Source organism: Thalassophryne amazonica, chromosome 5, assembly GCF_902500255.1.
Source record: "Thalassophryne amazonica chromosome 5, fThaAma1.1, whole genome shotgun sequence".
Classification (NCBI taxonomy): Eukaryota; Metazoa; Chordata; class Actinopteri; order Batrachoidiformes; family Batrachoididae; genus Thalassophryne; species Thalassophryne amazonica.
In genome coordinates this window covers 81,160,522-81,186,728 of record NC_047107.1, presented here as the reverse complement: position 1 = coordinate 81,186,728, position 26,207 = coordinate 81,160,522, and the positions used below count along the sequence as shown (strand labels likewise).

The 26,207-nt window shown below is 41.7% G+C and overlaps 1 protein-coding gene across 1 annotated transcript in view; it reads left to right on the top strand.

The window, feature by feature from the left end:
* Positions 1 to 26,068, top strand: part of LOC117510796 (myogenesis-regulating glycosidase-like) — a 40,875-nt gene extending 14,807 nt beyond the window's left edge. The window contains exons 2-6 of the mRNA XM_034170666.1: positions 9,794 to 10,249; positions 13,787 to 14,318; positions 22,307 to 23,111; positions 23,235 to 23,353; positions 25,203 to 26,068. Of these exons, the coding sequence (XP_034026557.1) occupies positions 9,972 to 10,249; positions 13,787 to 14,318; positions 22,307 to 23,111; positions 23,235 to 23,353; positions 25,203 to 25,550 (2,082 nt within the window). The 5' untranslated portion in view covers positions 9,794 to 9,971 and the 3' untranslated portion in view covers positions 25,551 to 26,068. The remainder of the gene's footprint in view (positions 1 to 9,793; positions 10,250 to 13,786; positions 14,319 to 22,306; positions 23,112 to 23,234; positions 23,354 to 25,202) is intronic.
* The last annotated feature ends 139 nt before the right edge of the window (positions 26,069 to 26,207 follow it).

Here is a 26,207-nt window from a genome sequence, read left to right as displayed (position 1 = left end):
GTCAGCCTGCCAGAATTTGTACACCCCTATCTTTATAGCTGGAATTGCAACCTACCATCAGGTGTTTTTCTTCATTTCTACTTTAGCTCATCCACAATTACTACAGTAAATTTCAGGAATTTTTGTCTTTATTTTGTGGAGTTGCATATGGGATACATTTTCTGGCAGCCACCATCTGTCGGCCTGCCAGAATTTGTATCCCCTATCTTTGTCGCTGGTATTAGATATTCCAGTAAATGCTCATTAGTTTATTCCATCGTAATGTCACCACAAGCTGGCATGAGACGGAGTGATAAATAATGTTAACGGAGGGGCTCACATTGCTCACTTCCATCCTATGCTTTACTCTGAAAATACTTTTATGCTATGTGTTTTTGTCAATAAGGATGGCACTCTCTCTTAAAGCAATACGTTATGTTGGTGCAATTCCAGCTATAAAGATAGGGGATACAAATTCTGGCAGGCCGACAGATGGTGGCTGCCAGAAAATGTATCCCCTATGCAACTCTACTAAATAAAGACAAAACTTCCTCAAATTTGCTGTAGTAATTGTGGATGATCTAAGGTATATATGAAGTTGAAATATCTGATGGTAGGGTGTAATTTTAACTTAACCTTTATTTAACCAGGTTAGTCCCATAGAGATCACGATCTCTTTTGCAAGGGAGACCTGAACATGTATAAAGTTTCCAATTCACCTAACTTGCATGTCTTTAAATGTGGGAGGAAATTGAAGCACCCGGAGGAAACCCACACAAACATGGGGAGAACATGCAAACTCCACACAGAAAGGCCACAGGTGGGAATCGAAGCAATGACCTTCTTGCTCTGAGGCAACATGCACTAACCACAAAGCTACTGTGCTTATTGATCTATAAGATACAGACAGATATCAGGGGTCGTGGCCAAGTGTTTCGTGCACATGGTTTCAGTAACAAAGGTTCCTGGTTCGAACCCCACCCTTGCCACATTGCACTGTGTAATGTGATGTTGCAGCAGGAAGGGCATCTGGTGTACAGCTTGTGCCAAATCAACATGCAGACCGTCTTTGCATCTGCTGTGGTGACCCTGAGTGAAATTATGGGAGCAGCCAAAGGGACTTAATATATTTGTAAATTTTACAAAAAAAAAAAAGGTGTAATATTAGCATGGCCATGCCAATTCAACACGAAAAAGACCGTCAAAATTATAGATTCATATTTTTTAATTACAGGTTTAAACTGTAAAATTTACATAAATATGTATGTGCAAAGCCATTTACATATTCATTGTAATTTTGACAGAATTCCCCTGACAACCACAGCTGACAGAATTTTTCTGAAAAAACAACTGGATTTTTTTGACAGTGTAAAAGCTGAATTTTATTTCTTGTAAACCACAACAACCATCACCCACATCACGTTTGTCTGCTTATCTTTTATTTAAAACAGAAAAAGTCACAGACAAGTACAAGACTGTACAGTTTATAACTGTTCATATTTTAATCTCGAATGAACAAATGAACTGAAAAAAGAGTGAAAATCACTGAATTATCTTGACAGTGGTGCGATCATAAATGTCTTACAGCGTGTTTTTTTACATATATAAATGGGTTACAGCGTTTTCTTTTTTAAAACAAACGTCTTACAGCGTTTTTTTTTTAAATAAACGGCTTACATTGTTTCTTTTTTAAAATAAACATCTTATAGCATTTTCTTTTTTTTTTTAGCAAATGACTTCAGCGTTTTTTATGTTGGACACCGTTTCTGTGTCTGTGCGTGTAATTGAAGCAAAGACACGCATGCATTAAACGTTGTCAAAAGATTATGAAACTTATTTTTAATGTCATGTATTGAACAACCAACATGGTGTTATTTTTGTCTGGGAGCAGCGGGAGATCGTTTAAAGAACTGCAGAATGTCTGGAAGCACTCCACTGAGTGAATGCACGCTCCCGCGCCAGGGGATACGAATTCCGACGGGGATAAGTGCTTTGGCACGACACCGGTCGGCAGCTATCGGGACAAACAAAGCCATGTGCGCAGTAAGTTGGTTCCACTCCAGCCAAGGCAAAGGAGTCTGTATCAGGTTATTTGGTTACGTGACTTTTAGTCAGGATTTTGACATTTTGCTGATTGGCTGCAGCCTTTATTTACAACGTAATTTGGTTCCACTCCTCCAAAGAGACTGTGGTACCAGTGCTATTCGGTTTGTTTTTCACATTTTTGGCGGTTACGCCACAGCCAATAACAGAGCGTGGCGTGATAGCCAATACCGGCCGACGTATCAGATGGACCAATCACAGCCATGTTTTCAAAACGCTACCAGTCTCTTTGCACAAGAGACTGTGGTACCAGTGCTATGTGCGCAGCTGTCAGTTACGGAAGCCTAATGCATTCACTGGATAAAAAAAAAAAGACCGCTGATCTCTTAATTACGAGAAAAGATCTCATAATTATGACATCAGGATCACAAGATCAGTCTATTTTTATTTTTTTATTTATTGTGTGTGTGTGTGTGTGTGTGTGTGTGTGTGTGTGTGTGTGTGTGTGTGTGTGTGTGTGTGTGTGTGTGTGTGTGTGTGTGTGTGTGTGTGTGTGTGATTGATTGCTTCCGTACAATGTGCTTCCGTACTTCCAGTCCCTCGGTAAAGACAAGCATGAGAATTCCTGAGTTATAATCGAAAATCGGCCAATTTGTAACCTCCGACACTAGACTGTGATCACACACCACAGTGCGCTCAAGGTGTGGATTTCCCCCTAAACTATTCCTGGATGAATGAAACTCCTCCAGGGAGGCGGGGCACGGGACCCACAGACTGGCATGCCCCCAGCTGGGAGTGAGCCCCGCTGTGTCCCTCAGTGGTCAGTGGGGCTGTATGAGTGAAAGCTGAAAGACACCCCGTGCTCCTCCCTGGACATTCATCCAGGAGCACTTCAGGGGAAAATCTACACTTTGTGTTTAATTGCAGTGTGTTATCATCGGCTGCGTTCAGCCCGCTTCTTTGCTGAGGGACTGGAAGTACGGAATTATATACATAAAACAATTTAGACACCTGATCTTTTCTCATAATTACGAGATCCTGATGTCGTAATTATGAGATCTTTTCTTGTAATTACGAGATCAGCTGTCTTTTTTTTTTTTTTATCCAGTGAATGCAATACGCTTCCGTAACAACACAGTCCAGTAGACTGGGAAACATTTATTATGCTTACTTTTGATGAGAAATGCCATTTACCACACGCAGTAGTGAGCGATATTACGTTGATTACGCGTCCACCGTCACGAGCTTGCATTTCTTTGTCCCGATGCCTTCCCATCAGCCCCGTGCGCCTGAAATGCTGACAAGGCTTATTCGATGATATTATCATTGAAAAGGTGCCAAACCTCTGATTGAAGTGAATAATTGATTTTTAAAAATAATGTTCTTAAATTGGTCTAGATGCCTACATCCAGTTTTGACCTAATCTGTACCATCTAAAGTGACTAAACAACACTTAGAATAAAGCACCAGTATACTCAGGCAGGATTACATGTCATTTGTCTTTTGACTGCCCCCATTTTTTTTCAAGGTCACCACAATGGAACCAGTACAGCATTGGGATTTGGTTTTATGGCAGATGCTCTTCCTGACGCAGCTCCAGTTATACTTGGAGAAACACGCACAGCCCCTGGTCTTCCTAAGAAGTCTTCGATTCACATGTTAATCAGAACTCACCCTGCTTAGTTTTGAGATCTGACAGGCTTAGACTTACACAAAGCAGAATACCTGCTCAGTGAAGGATTACATAGGAGTCAAAAACTTAAAGGTTGTTGCTGTTGATACGGTATCATACGCAAACAGCGAATTGCTATTATTACAGCACTTATTCTTGTTTAAACTACCCAGTGTTTAGGGATGTGTATAAAAATTCTGTCCCATACCAATATAAAATCTGACTGTGAATTCAGAAAGCACATAAAAAAAACATTTAAAATGACACCAAAATCATGTGATTATCTTAAGTATTAAGGAAGTTAGGGCATTTTTTGTGCTGGGAATCAAGCTTGTTTTCCTGGCCTCGGTTAGTAGATGAAACAATAGGGCCTTTGTGATTGATTTGGACTCTTCTCATAACTTCCTTTATATCCAAGATATCTCCATGAAATTTTCAGGAATGATGGATTACCACCTCTCCTTCAAAAAGTCCAATATGGTGGATGCATGCGTCTCAACACTGGCAGTCACTGCATTTCTGGCGATTGACCAAACTCTTTGTGAAACGGCCAATCCTTCTGAAAATCAGCAAAAATGAAGAGAAATACTTCCTCCTTATTACCTATACATTGATTTTTAATCCCTATTCTTCCTTCCGGTACAGTTTAAGTGACTTTGACAAAGCAAAACAAGAAATCAGGCAACTTCCCTCTCCAATTGCCTGTGACGAAAATTCGAACACGAGGTGGGAGCTGGGTAATTCTTCTACATCATCGACTTACAAATAGATCAGGATATCCCTTCAACAGCCAATAGCAACGCGAATTGCAGGGAGCTCCCTGTGCGACTCCCGGAAATAGGGTCACATGCAGTTATGCAGAACCTAATCGAGGCACTGGCCTACTTTGTCCACATCCCTACAGTGTTACATATGCATCCCTATCCCTAACCCTAGCCCCAGCCCAAAACTTTGAGCTTAATATTGTCAAATGCCTTCTGTACAGCTTCAAAGCCATGATGTCAATCGTTATCTTGTGATAATCATGCCAAGTTCTTCTCGGATGCCGTATGATCATGGTGGTTTGTTATTGCATGCTGTACATGTAAATGGCAGAATATGGCACCATATCAGTTGCAACTTTAAATTTAAAAATGCTTAAATAATAGTGAAAAATATACCACAGTATTTGTCTCATCATAAGGATTATATTATAAAATGGTATATTTAGCATAATCTACAGTCAAACAGTATTGATTTATGGGATAAAAAGCAAATATTGTTACGAAGGATGACGGGACAGTGGCTTAGTGGTTAGCACTGTTGCCTCACAGCAAGAAGGTTGTGGAATCTCTTTCCTGCCCGGTCTTTTCTGTGTGGAGTTTGCATGTTCTCACACCTCTGACCACCTCTGACTGTAGGTTTGAATGAATTGTCTGTCTATATGTGGCCCTGCGATAGACTGGGATTCTGTCCAGAGTGTACCCTGCTTCTCACCCTGTGACTCCTCCTGAATAGGCTCCAGTCCCCCTATGAACCGTGATTGGAGTAAGCGGGTATAAAAAATGAATGAATGAATGTTATAAAGGCCAATTTTGGTTTGTGCAGGGGCCAGAAATTATAGTTGTTGCAAAGGTAATGCAAATTATTGGTCAAGATAATAGGTCCAAAAATGAAATAGCTTTATTGACTGTTTTGAATGTTTTGTCTCCAAAGTAACTGGCAAAAATCATCACCTTTGATTGGTACTGTGACATATGTTATCACAGACTGTGATAACTAAGCTTAACAGCTGGTGCATACTCTTTATTTTTATAAATCCTACTGGTTCAACCAATAATTTGTGTCATATTTTAAATAAAAAAAAATTGGAGATGCTTTTAATTTTTGACTCTTGTGCAAGCCACAATTGACCTTTGTCACAGTTTTTGCTCTTGTCAGCCAATAGGTCAGTAATGAATAATTTCAGGTCTAATTTCTTTTTTTTTTTTCCTCACAGAAGGGTAGTTTCTACATGCACAGTCATAAATTGTGAGAGGCAGTAGTGTCTTATTAACAACTCATTTAATGTACCTTCAAAGACTACATGCAAAGGTCTGGAAATCTACATTTTCCTTGAAGGCTGTTCTATATAAAGTCAAAATCGTCTGTGTATTTTCCTCAAATCGATCGGTGTCAGTTTATTTAATTTGTTATTTGGTCAAACATTGCTCCTGAAAATATCCCCTGCTCGAGAGAATGTGTGCTCCTGCGTGATATCAGAGCAGGGACAGCCCATTATCAAATGTGATTTGGAATACTTTTCGTCCAATATTTCTCTGAATGGTGACGATGAAAGGGACCAAATTGAGGAGATTTTGACAGTGTAGAATCCAGGTAGTTTATAGTCTTACAGGTTAGAGCCAGAACAATCATAAGGAAAAGATTCAGGTGAGGAATGGCACTAAAACAATGACTGTGACTGTGAACGTAGCCAGGAAGCCAGGCATTTGAGAGGTCAGAAAGGTTAGTTTTGTTTGTGTAATCATCCAAACCACAACTTTAAATGGGTAACACATTGGACACGTGGGCCTTTGAAGTGTCGAAATAGCCATATGATCAAATGAAGCATCTGACAGACTACATGTACAATACTCACCCTTAAAGATAGTCCATGTTCTAATGTGAAATTGTGTGCACAGATGAAGAACTACTATACAGCATATTAAAGTGGTCACAAAAATCTTATCAACTTTTTTGCGTTCAGACACTTTTCTTTGCAGGATATGCACATGCAAGTTTTACTTCCAGGAGAATAAACACTTCAGAATGTAATAATACCTGCAGGGATGTTAAGTAGGGCCCTGTTCTGGATGATTGGCCTGTACTGCACCAAAGTACTGTTATCACACAGTAGTGCACTTATTTAAGGGCTACAACTTGTAAATGTTATTTACTGGTGTCTACGGTGCTCTCACCTCACAGATAAATATAATGTATGCTGACAGGTCATCTCTTTTGTCTACACAGACATATACAGTATGTAATGGTAACAACTCTAATGGCGTGAGAATGTGTGGGTGCAGGGCTGCAGTATCTGCATTTGCCAGCATAAAGTTGTGTTTTTGTGCAGCTGGATACAGCATGATGGCTTAGTAGTTGTCACTGTTGCCTCACAGCGAGAAGGTCACAGGTTTGCTTCTGACTTCGTCTTTCTGTGTGCAGTTTGCATGTTCTCCCTGTGTTTGTGTGGTTCCCTCTGGGTGTGACTGTGATGTAAATGTGTTTGTATGTGTGTCGGCCCTGCGATAAAATGTGTGTGTTTTGAGAGAAAGCACAATAACTTGAGAGTTTTAAAGTTTTGAACAGAAAATATTCCAGATATGCACCTTAGCATATACACGTGTGGAGAAAATTGTTGGTACCCCTATATTTTATGTACATATTTTAATATATGGTCAGAAATAAATGCAAACAGTTATTTTGTTTAATCAAAAATGTTTTAAAAATGTCTGAAGTTATTTGGCAACAAGAACAAAACAAAATGCTTTTGTAAAGCGAAACCAAAAATCTTGACATAAAATGTATGCTGGACACAGTTATTGGTACACTTTGATGAATTTATAGTAAATCATCACTTTTACAGCAAGTTGTATTTAGGCAAGTCAGGGGATGGATACATGAACATTTCTAATTCACTGAATAGGACTTGGTCTTCATTTTCATCAGTCTTTAAGAAATACAAACAGTATAGTACTGTATGATAAATCTGTTGGGGGGAGGCAGTTCTCAAAAACTGAGTGACTATGAAAGAAGGAAAGTAGTGAGGGAAGCCACCAAGACATGCATGACAATTCTGAAGAAGTGATAGGCTTCTGTGTGACTGGAGAAATTCTGCATAGCGCAACTTTTGCCTCTTGCACCATCATTTACAGCCTCACAGTTGAGTGGATCAGAGTAGGATTTCCATATGACAAAATGGATCAAATCTAGACTTGGATCTCTCATGTACCTTCTGGCAAGCTATCGGAAATGTCTCATCTTCTTTTTAAGAAAATACTTCTCTGTGCCACTCCACCATGAAGCCGTATAACTGGTGATGCAACAGTTAAAAGTTACACTGTGCGCAGTTTCTACAGTCACAGCTACAGACACCTATAACTTCTTCAGGGTTGTCATGGGTGTCTTGGTGGCTTTCCTCATTTCCTTCTTGCACGGTCACTCAGTTTTTGAAAACAGCCTCCTCCAGATCAATTAACCATACAGTACAGTACGGTTTGCTTTTCTTCAAGATTAATGAAATGATGTCTGAGACATTTTCAGTGACTTGTAAATGTTCATGTATCTATCCCCTGACTTGTCTAAAGAAAACTGTCTGTAAAAGTGATGATTTACTGTAAATTCATCAAAGGGTGCCAATAACTGTGTCCAGCATCTACATTATAATAGCCAAGTGGCTTCTGTGTGCTTGCGTGAGTATGTATGGCTTTGATCACGCAAAATCCAGGTCGAGCTGACATTTACTGTTTAGTATTTTGGGTCAAGGATGAACGCTGCGAAAATGGAAAGTTGATAGGACAAATATTTTTGGAGAAATCAGCAGTTTTAACTAACCAATAAACAATGGATGTTGTGCTGCAATGCACCATGGGAGTTTGGGGTTTTGGAGTTTTAAATGTTGTTATTGTGGTTCATGTTACTTTAACAGTATTGTTAGTGCTATTGATTTATTGTGTTTTTGTAGTTCAGTTGGTTTAATCAGTTTAGATAAGTGTTATGTTGCTGTTACCATGAGTGAGTTAAGTGTTATGTTGGCACCATGAGTGAAATGTGTAGTGTTTTTAATGTCTTTCGCCACCATAGTGTTTGTCAAATTAAAATCAACTGCATACAGCATAATGCAGAAAAGATGAACAGCTGTGCTTGTACTATGCGTACGTGTGTGCAATTTTAACTGTGCACAAACTGGGGAGAGCTAACATTTGCCATTTGGGTCAAGAATGAACGGTGCCAAAACCGAACACTGATAGGACTAATATTTTTAGAGAAGCTACATATATTAGCTAATAACACAGAACAATGGACCTTGATATTTACATTCTGGACTCACATGCCAATCCAGCAGGGGGCGAGTGCGTGATTTTATTTTTTAAATTCAAAGTAAGTACATAATATAATTGTAAATACACTAGAAATACATGGATGTCACAAGAAAATGAAAGCACTTATTTCCACTGTGGTCCATTTAAAAATCAAATGACAAAATATAAGTAAAAATAAAATAATAATAATAGTCATAATAATAATAATAATAATAATAATAATAGTGTGTATATGATAGCAATAACCTAAACAATTGATAAATACATTAAGACAGTAAACTAACGGTAAATAAACAAACACTACCCAATCTAGAGCTCGTGGATCCCCATAGTCAGTGCGCTAGTACATTTTATGTGAGGTTTTTTGTTTCAATTCATGAAAGCATTTTGTTTTGTTCTTGTTGCCAAAGAATGTTAGACATTTAAAAAATAGTTTGATTAATCTGCTTTGCTTGCATTTATTTCTGACCATACATATATTATAATGCGCCTTGGGGCAACTGTTTGTTGTGATTTGGCGCTATATAAATAAAATTGATTGAAATTGATTGATTGATAATGTGTACATAAAATAAAATATCCAGGTACCAACAGTTTTGTCCATGTGGATATATTTTCGACGTGTTTGCATATAAATGTTATGGCCAAGTTTGTGTTCATCCAGTTATTATGTTTTTAATTTCACCTGCACACAGTACTAATACATGCCAAGGTATTGCTTTCGGTCCTGTGTCCCATCGGTCTGTGAACAAAATAACTCGGAAGAGTTTTTATCCAACTTGGATGAAACTTGGTGAAAATTATTGGTGGAATGATTGACGGTCAACCAAAGACAAAACTACACGTCAAAGCCATGGGTCATTGTCAGAATTTGGACCTGTGTGGTTATGGTTATGATCCTTCAGGTCCACTAGCTGTTCCAAATATTAAAATGTAACCTTAGTTGATGGGATATCACACTGATGATATTCAACCTGACTTTCAAACATATTGCATATTGCAAACTGTATTGAATATTTATTTCTGTTTTGTTACCCAGATATACAACTCTGCAGTGGTTCAAAAATGGAGTTTTTGTTGATGGTCACCAGGTAAACGTCAGGTAATCTCTCTTCCTTCTCCTCCGCTTCTACTGTTGTGAAGAAGACAACTGATGAACTACATCTGTGCACTCTGCTAACCTGCTCCTTTACACCCGGCTGCCTCAAGTCTTCAACATGTATGAGATTGTTCCGGTGGCTCCTGTGGAGCAGCACATGTCTGGGAAAGCTGGTGGTTCTCCCTTAAAAAAGAAACTGGCTCCAGAGACACAGCCCCTGGTGTTTTCAGGTATGCTGGGCTGTGTGTTGGTGCTTGCTGCTGTGATCTCCTGGTGCTACTACTCGGCGTCTGTCCGTAAAGCCCACCTGCTGAAGAATGAGCAGCTGGACCTCAACAAGGATGGTTTCGTCATTCACAACCAGGCGGGGGCAATCATCTTCACAATGACCTTCAGGTTGGTTTATTATAAAACCTCTTGTCCCTTGAACTTCATGCAGGGTTCTACAAAGTGACTGATAAAATGGAAGATGTACACACATTAATAAGTTACAGTTCAGCTCAAAACCAAAAATATTCTTGTTTGGCATGACAGCTGTTGTGTTTTGGTCTGACTTCCCTTTTGTGTGCTGAGTTTTGCCACGGTTGTTTGCGTGCATTGTGTGGATGGATAATGAAAAGCTCAGTGAGGCAGATACATGGTTACAGCTCAAGGGAAGAGTCATGTCTTTTAGCACAACAACTTTCACTGACACAAATAGCCACAGTGTAATACCTGCGGAGAAACGGAAGAGAAGACACAGTCGTTTGCCGGATGTAAATGTACTCATCACGTCAACCAAGCAGATTATATGTTTGCTTGCAGATGCTTTTTGGATTGTCAGCAGGATTACTCAAACACAGATGAACTTATTCATCCAAACTTGCTGAAATAAGACTTAGAAACTTTTAGGGTGGACCTGAATAAAATACCACTGACAGAATATTGTAAAATATGAGGTCTGTTAGAAAAGTATCCAACCTTTTTATTTTTTTCAAAAACCATATGGATTTTAATCACGTGTGATTGCATCAGCCAAGCTTGAACCTTCGTGCGCATGCATGAGTTTTTTCACGCCTGTCGGTTGCGTCATTCGCCTGTGAGCAGGCTTTGTGTGAGCACTGGTCCACCCCTCTCGTCGTTTTTTTATTGCAAATAAATGTCTGAACGATTTGGAGCTTTGTTGCATCAATTTTTTTCCAGAAACTGTGAGAGACCTCCAGGTGGACACTGTTCGGAAAATTAATATGGCTTTCAGGGACGATTTTATGGGGATTACACAGATTAAGGAGTGATCCAGATGGTTTAAAGACCACCCACAACTGCTGAGAGCGCGCCACGCTCCGAGCGCCGATCGACAGGCTCAAACCCCACTGAAACAACCAGATCATTTCCAACGTGAAGGCTTTGTTGATCCGGGACGTCGTCTGACTTTCACAAAAAGGCAGAAGGCGTGGATATCAGCACTTTTTCGGCACATTCCACTGTTACAGGAGTTTTTTTCATGGAAAGACAAGCGGAGGGACGCGCCACGGAGCCGTTCATTACGCGGCACAAAACTACCTCCGTGTTGGTCTCACAGGACGGCTTTCAGGTGGATTTCAGACGGCTGTCGGTTGCTTTTCAGTCGTGTGATTATCCGAGAAATTGAGCATGAGCTGGACATGCCCCAACATGTCCTGTGAGGCTTCATCACGGCGTTGCTTTGTGCCATGCGGCTCCACCGCGACGCGCGGAATTCCGCTCCTCTTTCCATGACAAAAACTCCTGTAACAGTGGAATGTGCCATTCATTTCTAAACTGGACGCTGTCTTGATCCGGTATGTTGTCTGACTAGCACAGGAATTGTGAAAAGACGTGGACATCAGCACTTTTTCGGCACATTGAGACAGATGTGCGGAGGAGTTCCGCACATTGCGGTGGAGCCGCATAGTGCAAAGCAACGCCGTGATGAAGCCTCGCAGGACATGTTGGGGCATGTCCAGCTCATGCTCAGTTTCTCGGATAATCACACGACTGAAAAGCAACCGACAGCCGTCTGAAATCCACCTGAAAGCTGTCCTGTGAGACCAACATGGAGGTGGTTTTGTGCCGCTTAATGAACAGCTCCGTGGCGCGTCCCTCCGCTTTTCTTTCCATGAAAAAAACTCCTGTAACAGTGGAATGTGCCGAAAAAGTGCTGATATCCACGCCTTCTGCCTTTTTGTGAAAGTCAGACGACGTCCCGGATCAACAAAGCCTTCATGTTGGAAATGATCTGGTTGTTTCAGCGGGGTTTGAGCCTGTCGATCGGCGCTCGGAGCGTGGCGCGCTCTCAGCAGTTGTGGGCGGTCTTTAAACCGTCTGGATCACTCCTTAATCTGTGTAATCCCCATAAAATTGTCCCTGAAAGGCATATTAATTTTCCGAACGGTGTCCACCTGGAGGTCTCTCACAGTTTCTGTAAAAAAATAGATGCAGCAAAGCTCCAAATCGTTCAGACATTTATTTGCAATAAAAAAAACGACGAGAGGGGTGGACCAGTGCTCACACAAAGCCTGCTCACAGGCGAATGATGCAACCGACAGGCGTCAAAAAACTCACGCATGCGCACGAAGGTTCAAGCTTGGCTGATGCAATCACACGTGATTCAAATCCATATGGTTTTTGAAAAAAATAAAAAGGTCGGATACTTTTCTAACAGACCTCGTATACTTTTAAACAATCAAAAGTTAAACTGTTGTGTGTGTCAGTGTTGTGTTTGGTGCAAGGTGTACAGTACTTTGCCTATGATGGTACAGGATTAGTGACCTTGCAGAGGTACCAGAACCCCACCAGGCCAAAAACATGTTTTGAGTAATGCCAAGGGAAAATAATGCTGATGAAATTACAAAAATTAATGGGCAGTTTCCAATCATTTCTCTTTGGGTGAGTACCACTAGGCCTGAAAACAATCCAGGGGAAACCCTGTGATGTAGTTACTCCAAGTCTGAGACAGGGTTGGTGTATGTGCCTTGGCATCTTTAACCTCCATAAAGTTTTGTACTCATTTTATTTTATTTTGTTATGGTACTAGTACCTCTGAGGTGTGGCAGTAAAGATGTCCAGTTTGCGGTTGTAATTTAAATTAGTATAAACTCTGTTTCTTGAGTGTAATTAAGTCACCATTTAAAGGGTGATGATTGAAACTAGTGAGCTGAGCTGATGAGTTGCACTTTTTTTTCTTTGAGAGAATTTATGCAAGGAAATCACTTAGCTTTTATTGTATATATATTAATGTGTTTCTGCTAAAATTGATTGCTCGTTGTACCATTCAAAATGAGATTAACATTTTAATGGTGTTTTAATGCACTTGCAAAGTGAACGTCCTCCTGTCTAATGTGTTTCAGTAGGTCTCTCTCTCTCTCTCTCTCTCTCTCTCTCTACTGTCACCTGCTGTTCCACAGAATGTTTCAGTGGTTATTATGCCTTTAGAAGCCTTTTCACTCTTGAACTGTACATTCTGTGTCTGACAGCCACAGATAAAACTATGGCAAGGTTTAACATTTTGAAGCAGGAAGTTTTAAAACAGTTTTTCAAGGATCTGAAGAGTAAGAACCCATTCTTCAAAAGATCTGTAAAAATGTTGGGACTGGCCTGATACGTTGAAGGTGGCAGAGGCAGTCCAGGTGTAACGATTTTAATATTAGATTGTGTGATTGTTTTAGTCCTTGGTAGAGATTTGTATTGTTTGTATGTGTAAGTGCTTTTCTGGGTTTGTTGCATTTTTTTTTAAATATTCATTCTGCTTTTTCATAACTGCATTTTAGTTGTGTTGATTATTTTTTAGTAAGCTTAATTTGTCAGCATTGTCATTTTACATTCTTCACATTGCTGCTGTAAAGTACAGCTCACTGCTCATGACGCTCAAGCTTTGAACATTGTGCTTCACCACTTTGTACTCTGACTCTCTCTCTTGTCAATGTGCCTTTTCAGGTCTGGCACACTAAATTTGGACTCCTGCTCAAAGGAGGGAAATACTCTAAGCTGCACTCAGTCAGATTCTGGTAAACTCAACTTCTTTATTCAGACAGTTCAGCCCAAGGACACAGTGATGTGTTATCGCATTCGCTGGGAGGAGCTGGAAAAAGAGCTTGCGGTGGAACATGCCATGGCCTACAATAACTCATATTGGTATGGAGGGGCAGAGTTAGCCAAACAGTATTGGCCTATCAGGATTTGGGGGGAAGAGGAACCACGACCATTCATCACCAGTGATGTCTACTCAAATCGGAATGCTTTTGGAGGAATCCTGGAGCGCTATTGGCTGTCATCTAATGCAACTGCAATCAAGATTAATGACTCTGTACCTTTTCATTTGGGTTGGTCAGAGCAGGATCGGATACTCAGGTTCCAGGCCCGGTATCAGGACACCTCCTACAGACCACCAGACGGACAGAAGCCCTTTCCCGAACTCAGCTATAGAGTTTGTGTGGGTTCTGATGTGACCTCCATTCACAAATACATGGTGAGTGATGCGCCATCATATTGTTTTGATTGCAGATCCAACAGTGCTTGTCCTGTCTTATTAATTACAGAATATAGACGCTAGTGCTATGATGAAATTCAATAAAATGGGCTTTAAAAGTAGTGAAATTAATGTCTGGAGCATTTTGACATTATATATAGTAATAGATAGATCAAGGGTGGGCAATCATGTGCCATGAAGGGCCGAGACGCTGCAGGTTTTCCTTACTACCATTCACCTCAGCAGGTGATTTCTTTCATGATCAGGTGTTTCAGCAGGTGATTTCATTGGCGATCAGGTGTTTATGTTCAGGGGAGAAGCTTATCAGCAGCCCACCTGCAGAGGTGATTGGTTGCAAGGACAACCTGCCATGTCTCTGCCCTCGCTGCCCACCCCTGAGATAGATAGATATCTATCATGTTGTATGTATATAAAACTTACTTATCCGACAGCTTTGTGTTGTAAGATACAAAAGCGCATAATAAAAATGAAGTGAGGGTATTGATTTTTACAAAGTATTGCTGCTTTAATGTTTATTTTTTTATTATATGATAAATATCTATCTATCTGTCATCGATCTATCTATCTATCTATCTATCTATCTATCTATCTATCTATCTATCTATCTATCTATCTATCTATATATGTGTGTGTGTGTGTGTAGCCAAGTGGCCTCTGCGTGTACGAGGTCTGTGAGAAAAGTAACGGACCTTTTAATTTTTTTCAAAAACTATATGGATTTGACACATATGTTTTTACGTCAGCCAAGCTTGAACCTTCGTGCGCATGCGTGAGTTTTTCCACGCCTGTCAGTTGCGTCATTCGCCTGTGGGCAGGCTTTGAGTGAGCACTGCTCCACCCCTCTCGTCGTCGTTTCATTGCGAGGAAATGGCGGAATGATTTGGGCTTTTTTTCCATCAGAATTTTTTCAGAAACTGTTAGAGACAAGCAGCTGGAAACCATTCAAAAAATTTATCTGGCTTTCGGTGAAAATTTTACGGGCTTCACAGAGAATGAGGAGTGTTACTACAGCTTTAAGGACGGCCCACAATGGCGCTCGGCGCACCGCGCTCCGAGCCGCCATCGAGAGGCAGAAACCACCACATCATTGCTAAACGGATCACTGTGTGGAGCCGGGACCGTCATGTGCAATTTCTCTGGTTATCACAAGAGCTGGACATCAGCCATTTTCCGGCAGATTTCACTTTTAACAAGAGATTTTGTCATGGAAAGCCGCGTGGAGGCTTCGCGCATCACGACTGATTCGCTGATGGAGCGAGACAAAGGAACACCTCCGTTTCGGAGTGCCAGAGGACAAGTTGGGACATGCCCAGCTCTCCACAATTTCTCTTATAGTCATTCGACTGGTAAGCACTGAAAGCCGAGATAGGCATAAGTGTTATGATGGTATGAGCATAATTTTTCTGACATGTCCCTCCTGTTTGTAGTTTGTGAATGCAGAACATCAGATGACTATCACTTGCTTTCACACCTTCAATAGGCACATCATAAAAGCATTACGCATTCTCATATCCTGCACTGACATTGTCAATTTGTTGCCGCATAGGTTCATAGCTTCTATTCTGCTGTTGTATCAGGACTTGGTACTGCAAAAAAGAACGGTTCACCGTGCGGGTGAGCATGCTACGGATACATGGAAGCACACAAGTCATCAGAACACAAAACAGAATCACAACAGCAAGGAGAGGAATACAAGTTTTCAAAAGGAGTTGCCACCAAGTTCCAGATGTGAACCAAGACCAAACGTCCCAGCTCTTTGAATTCATGGAAGCCTGCACAGCATCTCTGGTGGTAGTCATTTCAGCGATGGCCTTTTGATTGGCCCCTCCGTCGGCAGTGGGGTCCGGAATAAAGGTGCAGCATGCAGTTCCCACTGTCACGCACACACCTCCTTATGGTGCGGTTAGGAGGTCGAGAACCATGCAGTTCTCTAGCACCATCAGTCGTAGAGCGGTGAGTTCTTCCGAAGTGGCCTTTGCGAAAGTCAGTGATGAGTTCATGAACTGTACGACCTTGTATCTGGTGAATTCCACTTCTCTTCTTACATCGGAGATTCCAAAGTTGGGAAAGAGTGCTTTGGCGATGTCTCGTCCTGTGGAAAAGATATGTTGATCGTTTGGGATTTCTGCATATCCTCGCTTGGTCCAGTGATGGCTCGGACGGAGACGGTCTGGTAGCTTGGATAGCTTGAGGAGCTGGTCTTTCGGGATGTAGACCAGAGCCTGATGTAAAATCACCAAGCTGCAGACTCCGGACCAGTTGGTAGGTAAATTGACATATATGTTTGTGCCACACTGCCAACAATAGTCTGTCAAGACTCTGGTGCCTTTTAATGATGGGGCAATGGGCGAACACAACACCTGTAAGGGCCGTCTCTACATCATGCTCTGTCTGGCTCATGTACCTTGTTGTACCTTGTTACGCCCGCAGTCTTCATGTTCAGCACAGCGTAGATGTGCCTTCTCACTGACGTATGTGCAAAAGGTGTAAGTTTTCTTACAGAGTGAGGGTGGTATTTCTCCTACTTTGTTTGTTCCGTTTCCTGTCACGCACACGTCATAGACTCCATAGTGGGTAACACCCACCATCATCTGGGGTTTGGACATTTGCGGCCAAGCCATGTACACTGTGACGTGGATTCGTGCAGCCGAAGAAGTTTAGGGGATTGTTTGTCTTGTATGGCTTTGAGTAATCAGCCTGTGCCATTGTCTTTCCCCTGCCAGGGTTTGTTGTCGCTGCTATCAGACATCCTGGGGCCACAGTCCGAGGACTAGTGGTGTAGACGCTGTGGTGGGATGTCGACGCTGGCATGAGAGCACAGACATAACAGTTGGTCATGTTGTTGGAGGTGGCGGTGTAGTTGATAAAGCGCCACCACGTTACCTTGGTAATGATGCATCAATGTACCATTGGGAAGTGCTTCAGAGCGGCGGTGTCTGTCTTGAAGCCCACTTCTTCTCTCCCACTCTTGGGTCAGCCACCACATAAGGAGTCCAAACAGATTCACACACACTAAGCCCACAACACAACAGCTACCTTCGCAACGCCGGTGACAGCGACGTTCCTGTTGACGTTGTCCAGCCGGAACACGGCGCACCACCAGGGATCAGGTGGTTACTTCACTGACGTTGAGACGAATCACCTCTAGATGGTGAAACCCCTTTGTAGTCAGACTTCCCTACTACTCGTTGGAGGGTCTGGCACACGCTGTAGCTTACAGTGGCTGAGGTGGATCCAGCTGGGTCGCTCGGCGATTTTCACAGCGGTGGGTGACATTAACAGCACTTGGTATGGCCCTTCCCAACATGGACTGGACCAGCACTTCCTTTTGATGACCTTCACGAACACCCAATCACCGGGCTGAACCAGTGGTCTGTCCTGTAGGGGCAAAGAATCAGACGGCAGTAAGTTTGTTTTTGACACATCTCTTTCTTGCAACAATCTCCTCATATAGTCTGCTAATGTGAAACCCCCCCTCAGCAGTTTCAAGGTCTTTTGGGAACACTGACAACCTATAAGGTCTACCATATAAAACCTCGAATGGTGTGAGGCCTGTTCCTGCAGGTGTGATACGCATATAGAGTTTAACTAGTTCCAAACATTCTGGCCGTGGTCTCCTCGTCTCTTCCATGCATTTTTTTAAGTCTGCCTTTATCTGTACCATTAGTTCTTTCCACCAACCCTGCACTTTGTGGGTGGTAGGCACAATGGTTTTTCAAAACCATTTGTAAATTTTCTGCCATTCGTGAAATCACTTTGTTCACAAAATGAGGTCCATTATCACTGTAAATGATCTCTGGAATGCCATAATTCGGTACAATAGTTTTGCAAATGGCCTTTGCTACAGATAATGCATCCGCATTTTTGGATGGAACGATCTCAACCCATTTGGAAAACGCATCAATAAGAACCAGGCAGTATTTATATGGTCTACTCTGGTTGAGTTCAATGAAATCCATGTGGAGCGTTTGAAATGGATACCGTGGTTGTGGAAACTGGCCACATTTTGGTCTCACATTTCCTTGTGGGTTGTGTCGAATGCATGTTGGGCACATTCTGCAGAAATTTTTGGAGTAGGAACTGAACCCAAATGTTGCAAAATGTTTACTAATGAGGGTTACCATCCCTCCTGTGGACACATGGCATGGCCCGTGCGATAAAATGGCTGCTGCTTTAAATAACCTTCGAGGTAAAACCGGCATGTCACGTATACAATAGAGTTGTTTATTGTCGAGTGTAGCGCCTTTGTCTGTCCAGAGTCTTTTTTCTGTGAGTGGAGACCCCTGTTGGCAGCTCCTCAGTACCTCAACATCAATCAAGGATGTGTCAGTCTCAGCTGAGTAAATATCAGACACTCCAAATGTACCTGAGGCAGCAGTTTTAGCAATTTCATCAGCGAATCTATTACCATTAGACACCATATCTGTGCCTTTAGTGTGTGCTGCACATTTGCACAAAGCCAATGAGGTGGGTAAACAAATACAGATAAAAGGTCTTTTAAAAGAGCAGCATGTGTTACTGGTTTGCCAGTAGATGTCACCATTCCTCTTCGCTCCCATTGTTTAGCGAAGAAAAAGATTGTTGAAAACGCATACTGGCTGTCTGTATAAATAGTCACTTTTTTATCTTTGGCCAAAATACAAGCTCTAGTCAGAGCGATGAGTTCAGCAGCTTGTGCAGAATGTATGGGTGTTATCTGTTTTGCTTCAGTAACACCATTCTGTGATGTCACTACAGCATATCCTGTTTGTGTCTCTCCCTTATCATTCTTGGAGCAAGAACCGTCAACAAACCAGACTTCTCACTCAGGCAGGGGAGAATCTGTCAGATCGGCTCTGGGGAGCTGGAGACTTTCAGTAACAGCAACACAGCTGTGTGGGTCTCCATCCTCCTCGGTGGGGAGGAGAGTAGCTGGATTTAGTGTGGTGCATTGCTTTATGACCATGTGGGGTTGTGACAACAGTGTCGCAGTATAAGATAAATCTCTCGCTGGCGATAGAAAGTTAATTTTAGCCTGCAGCAACAACACATCTACAGCATATGGTACTAACAGTGTAGTTGGATGAAATAATACAACATCAGCTGATGAATCAATAGCCATGGCTGCAGCACAAACAGCTTGAACACAAGGGGGCAGCGCCTGTGCTACAGGATCCAATCTTTTTGAATAGAACGCAATCGGTTTCAATTTTCCTCCATGAGGTTGTAGGAGCACAGATTGCATGAAACCTGACCTGCAGTCAACTGTTTGTGCGAATGGTTTAGAATAATCAGGCAGTGACAGGTTGTTCCAGTGTGGCTTGAGCCATAATTAGCAAGCTGTTAGTGACCTTAGAAAATGGGTTTTGTGTCAAATCAAGCGAATAATAAACTCTATGGTTATCAGCTTCTACGTGTGCGTGAAGAATGTCATCTGGGTTGATCCTGACTGCTTTCATGCCCTTTGATGTAGGAACAACAGCGATATGGAGGAGCTTCATTAAATCTCTCCCCAGCAAGTTAACAGGACAGTCTGGTGAGAGAACCACTGAAGCTCGAACATTATCACCACTCTCAGGATCAGCGACACAAATTGGTTTGGATAATCTTCGTTGCTCAGTAGAACCATTAGCCGATTTAACCCAAATTGTTCCATTTGACACTTGGACGTGAGGCACTGCTGTTTTAAGAACGGTCCTGCACGCACCTGAATCACAGAGAAACTCAAAGTGTTATGATGGTATGAGCATAATTTTTCTGACAGTGTATATGATAACAGGAACCTAAACGATTTATAAATACACTAAGACAGTAAATTAACATTAAGAAATTGTGTAGTTAACAGGAAATAAAAGGGTTGAGTTCTTTGTGTCTCCCAGATACGGGGAGAAGCTCGGTCATCCGTGGGGAGCTCGAAGTAGAGCCGCTGCTCCTTTGTGTTGAAAGGAGCCATCTGAGGTGGCTCGGGTATCTGGTAAGGATTCCTCCTGGGTGCCTCCCTAGGGAGGTGTTTCAGGCATGTCCATCTGGGAGGAGACCCTGGGGACTCCCCAAGACTAGGTGGAGAGATTATATCTCCACACTGGCCTGGGAATGCCTCGGGATCCCCCAATCAGAGGTGGTCAATGTGGTCTGGGAAAGGAAAGTCTGGGATCCCCTGCTGGAGCTGTTACCCCATGACCAGTTCCCAGATAAGCGGTTGAAGATGAGTGATGAGTGAGTGAGTTCTTTGTATAAAACCTGTTGAGGTCTAAGGTTTTAAAAACATTCTGGACTCACACGCCATTCCAACTCATTATAGAAACTTGGCACAATTTATTATCACCTTTGACAAATGGCAGCTACCTATTTTATAAACACGACCCAATCTAAAGCCTGTGGATCCCCACTAGCAACGAGCTAGTATGTATATACGAGGTCTATTAGAAAAGTATCCGACCTTATTATTTTTTTCAAAAACCATATGGATTTGTATCACGTGTGATTGCGTCAGCCAAGCTTGAATCTTTGTGCGCATGTGTGAGTTTTTTCACGCCTGCCGGTTGCGTCATTCGCCTGTGAGCAGGCTTTGAGTGAAGAGTGGTCCACCCCTCTCGTCGTTTTTTTCATTGTTTAGGAATGGCTCAGAGACTGCCGCTTTGCTTGATCAAAATTTTTTCAGAAACTGTGAGGGACATCAAAGTGGACCATTCGAGAAATTCAGATGGTTTTTGGTGAACATTTTATGGGCTTCAAAGAGATTACGGAGTGTTACTGTCGCTTTAAGGACGGCCCAGAGCGACTGGTGGTGCGCCGCGCTCCGAAGCCGCCATCGACAGGCTGAGCGACCATTTCATTTCTAAACGGATGGCTGTATGGATCCATGACCATCGTGTGCAATTTCTCTGGTTATCACAAGAGCTGGACATCAACCATTTTCCGGCAGATTTCACTTTTAACAAGAGATTTTGTCATGGAAAGCTGAGCGGAAGCGTCGCGTGTCACAATGGATTCGCTACTGGAGCGAGACAAAACCACCTCCGTTTTGGTCTCACAGGACGGCTTTGAGATGGGTTCAAGCTTGGCTGACGCAATCACACGTGATTCAAATCCATATGGTTTTTGAAAAAAATAAAAAGGTCGGATACTTTTCTAATAGACCTCGTGTATATATATATATATATATATATATATATGTGTGTGTGTGTGTGTGTAATGCTATACAGCCGCACCTGCAAAAGCTGCTGTTCTGTGGATGTGATTGTGGAGACCGAATAGGGCACATTTGATGTGTTACATCACTAGTCACAGCTTCATAGCTGGAGCTGAATAGAAAAGGTGTTTAATACAAAGAAAGAGATCAGATAATGGTTCAAGTTTCCCATGTGCCTTCAGGCAAACTGCACGTGAACTTTCAAACCTTCTTTTTAAGAAAATCCTTTTCTGTTCCACTTCACCATAATGTCATACAAAACTTGTACGAGTCCCACTTTTCCAACTGTAGCCAGAGAATTCAACTTCTTTACAGTTACCATATTTGTCATGGTGGCTTCCCTCACTTTTCTCTTTCTGGAACAATCACCCAGTTTTTGAGAACTGCTTCCTCCAGAAAGATTTACAATAGAGGACTGTATACAATTTGTATTTTTTAGTGACTAAATTACGTTCAAGACACACTGAGTGACTTGTGTCCGTCTCCTGAGTTATCTGAAGAAAACTGTCTGAAAAGAGATATATTACTTGTGTTATACTCAAGTATCATCATTTTGCCTTTGATCATTTTATTTAATTTACACCAAGCTGTACATATTTGTTTTCCGTTTGAATTTAAAGAGGATAATTTTTGATATTTTAATACAGAGAAGTCTGAATTGCTTTTTTCCTAAAGAAATCAAAATGTTTAAAGGCTCAGTGGTGTCTGTCAAGTTCAACAGACTTTTACCACGTGGAGGCTAAGATAAGCACTGTATATGAATACACTTCTCATAGCCTTTTTGTTTTGCTTTCAGGTGCGTCAGTACTTCCAAAAGCCTATCAAGGTTCCTTCTCCTGAATTTTTTAAACACCCAGTGTGGTCAACGTGGGCTCTCCACAAGGCTGCTATCACACAGGAGAAGCTGCTGCTTTACGCCTCAAACATCACCAAACGTGGCTTCACATGCTCACATCTGGAGCTGGATGACCAATATACTGCTGATTATGGAGAATTTGACTTTGACCCACAGAAGTTCCCCAGTGCCAGTGGCATGTTCAACAAACTCCGAGAGGATGGGTTTAAGGTCACACTCTGGACACATCCTTTTATTAACTACGACTCTATTAATTTTGGTGTTGCCGTTGAAAAGGGCTTACTTGTTCGTGAACCACGAGGTGAATTGCCTGCACTTGTCCACTGGTGGAACGGCATTGGTGGAATTTTGGATTTTACAAACCCAGATGCCCGTGAGTGGTATTCTTTCCATCTACGCATGCTCAAAACCCGCTATGACATCGCCTCCTTCAGGTTTGATGCAGGAGAGGTGAGCTACCTCCCTTGGCAGTTCAACACTTTTGACCCAGTTGCCGACCCCTCCACCTTCACGCGCCGCTACTCAGAGATGGCTATACCGTTCAGTGAGCGTGCAGAGCTAAGGGTAGGTTACCAGAGTCAGAACATCTCCTGCTTCTTCAGAATCATTGACAGAGACTCTGTGTGGGGTTATGAGTTGGGTCTCAAGTCCATCATCCCAACTGTTTTGACTGTCAGCATACTGGGCTACCAGTTTGTCCTGCCTGATATGATTGGGGGCAACGCATACCCCAACCGCACAGCAGGTATGACATGCCACAACTTCCATACTTAAGAAAGTAATGAAAAAAAAAGGTTAGTTATGGTTGCGAAACACTGAACATAACGTGATGATTTTAGTCTACAGTGTCATCTTTATTGTATTTTAGGTGGTTTAAATGAAAACAGTGGTCTGCCAGACAGAGAGCTTTACATCCGGTGGTTGGAGCTGTCTGCTTTTATGCCTGCCATGCAGTTCTCAATACCTCCTTGGGCCTATGATGATGAGGTGAGCAAATATATATATATATATATATATATATATATATATATATATATCTCGGCTGGCTTGGGAACGCCTTGGGGTTCCCCCGGAGGAGCTGGGGGAGGTGTGTGTGGATCGGGAGGTCTAGGCGGCTTTGCTTGAGCTGCTCTACTCTGGATAAAGCGGAAGAAAATGGATGGATGATGGATGGAGATATATATATAAGTGTTCGGAATAATAGTAGTGCTATGTGACTAAAAAGATTAATCCAGGTTTTGAGTATATTCCTTATTGTTACATGGGAAACAAGGTACCAGTAGATTCAGTAGATTCTCACAAATCCAACAAGACCAAGCATTCATGATATGCACACTCTTAAGGCTATGAAATTGGGCTATTAGTAAAAAAAGTAGAAAAGGGGGTGTTCCCAATAATAGTAGCATCTGCTGTTGACGCTACAGACTCGAAACTATTATGTTCAAACTGCTTTTTTACTTTTTCCTGTGAATCACTAAACTAGTATTTAGTTGTATAACCACAGTTTTTCATGATTTCTTCACATCTGCGAGGCATTAATTTTGTTGGTTTGGAACCAAGATTTTGCTCATTTACTAGTGTGCTTGGGGTCACTGTCTTGTTGAAACACCCATTTCAAGGGCATGTCCTCTTCAGCATAAGGCAACATGACCTCTTCAAGTATTTTGACATATCCAAACTGATCCATGATACCTGGTATGCGATATATAGGCACAACACCATAGTAGGAGAAACATGCCCATATCATGATGCTTGCACCACCATGCTTCACTGTCTTCACCGTGAACTGTAGCTTGAATTCAGAGTTTGGGGGTCGTCTCACAAACTGTCTGCGGCCCTTGGACCCAAAAAGAACAATTTTACTCTCATCAGTCCACAAAATATTCCTCCATTTCTCTTTAGGCCAGTTGATGTGTTCTTTGGCAAATTGTAACCTGTTCTGCACATCTTTTATTTAACAGAGGGACCTTGCGGGGGATTCTTGCAAATAAATTATCTTCACACAGGTGTCTTCTAACTGTCACAGCACTTACAGGTAAGTACAGACTGTCTTTGATCATCCTGGAGCTGATCAGTGGGTGAGCCTTTGCCATTCTGGTTATTCTTCTGTCCATTTTGATGGTTGTTTTCCGTTTTCTTCCACGCGTCTGTTTTTTTGTCCATTTTAAAGCATTGGAGATCATTGTAGATGAACAGCCTATAATTTTTTGCACCTGTGTATAAGTTTTCCCATCTTCAGTCAACTTTTTAATCAAATTACGCTGTTCTTCTGAACAATGTCTTGAACATCCCATTTTCCTCAGGCTTTCAAAGAGAAAAGCATGTTCAACAGGTGCTGGCTTCATCCTTACATAGGGGACACTTGATTCACACCTGTTTGTTCCACAAAACTGATGAACTCACTGACTGAATGCCACACTACTATTATTGTGAACACCCCCTTTTCTACTTTTTTTTTTTTTTACTAATAGCCCAATTTCATAGCCTTAAGAGTGTGCATATCATGAATGCTTGGTCTTGTTGGATTTGTGAGAATCTACTGAATCTACTGGTATCTTGTTTCCCATGTAACAATAAGAAATATACTCAAAACCTGGATTAATCTTTTTAGTCACATAGCACTACTATTATTCTGAACACTATTGTATATACACATATGCAGCTTTAATGCAATTATGTATTGGCATTTATGTGGTCATATATGGAAAACTGAGGCTTTTATGTTTTGTTTTGTTTTTTTTGTTTTTTTATTCAAACTGTGAGGCAGACTTCTTTTTACACAAATGTTTATTTTTGGTCACAGTGGAATTCTAACATTATTTCTATGTTTCTTCAGGTTGTAGAGATAGCACACAAGTTCACAGCCCTCCATGAAACTGTGGTGGCCCCAAGGATTCTGGAATTGGCTAGTGAGGTTCTTGACACAGGTGACCCAATCATAAGACCTCTCTGGTGGATCGCCAGTGATGACGAAGCGGCCTATAGGATTGACTCCCAGTTTCTGATCGGGGATGACCTGATGGTGGCTCCAGTGTTGGAGCCCGGGAAGCGGGAGAGAGATATATATTTGCCTGCAGGGCGGTGGAAAAGCAACAAGGAGAAGTACTTTGATAAAGGCTCTATGTACCTTCCTGACTACCGCGTGGACTTAGATGAGATAGCGTACTTCACGTGGGTGCACTAAAGATATGAATGTATGCACAGTACACATGATTCCTTATGAGTGCACAAACCAGAAAGAGCAGTTGTTTGTTTTCCATCACAAAGTAGTCATGCATGGTCTGCTCTAACAGCAAAACATGATCTGGTAAGCATTTCAAAGTCACGTAGATTCTGACCTGCTCTTGGCCCGGAGTACTATCTGCAGTTTCTGACGCTCCAACAAAAGAACTTTCATTTTACTCCTGATTGTCATTTTCAGTCATTTTAGTTTGGTGTCTGAAAATCAGCCTATGTTCCAGTCAAGATCAGGTGTATTGATTACCAAATAACCATATGGCAATGTTTGATCTGCCAGCCAGAGTACTTTTATTTCATTGCCAAAATGTTGTTCATGTGCCCACTTTGAATTTACAGCTCAGGGTAGATTAAAAATAAAGCATTAGCTTTATGAGTTGATGGCTGTTGAAAGCAAGTGTTATACAAATAATGAATGTTTATGAATTCAGTGGTATGAATATTTCATGACGTGAAAGCTGGAACAAACCATTCAACGAGGCGAAGCTGAGTTGAATGGTTTGTTCCAGCTTTCACCGAATTAAATATTCGTTCCATTGAAAGAATGTAAAAACATTCATTATTTGTTTTATATAATGGGTAAAATAGATCCTTGTCATTTAAT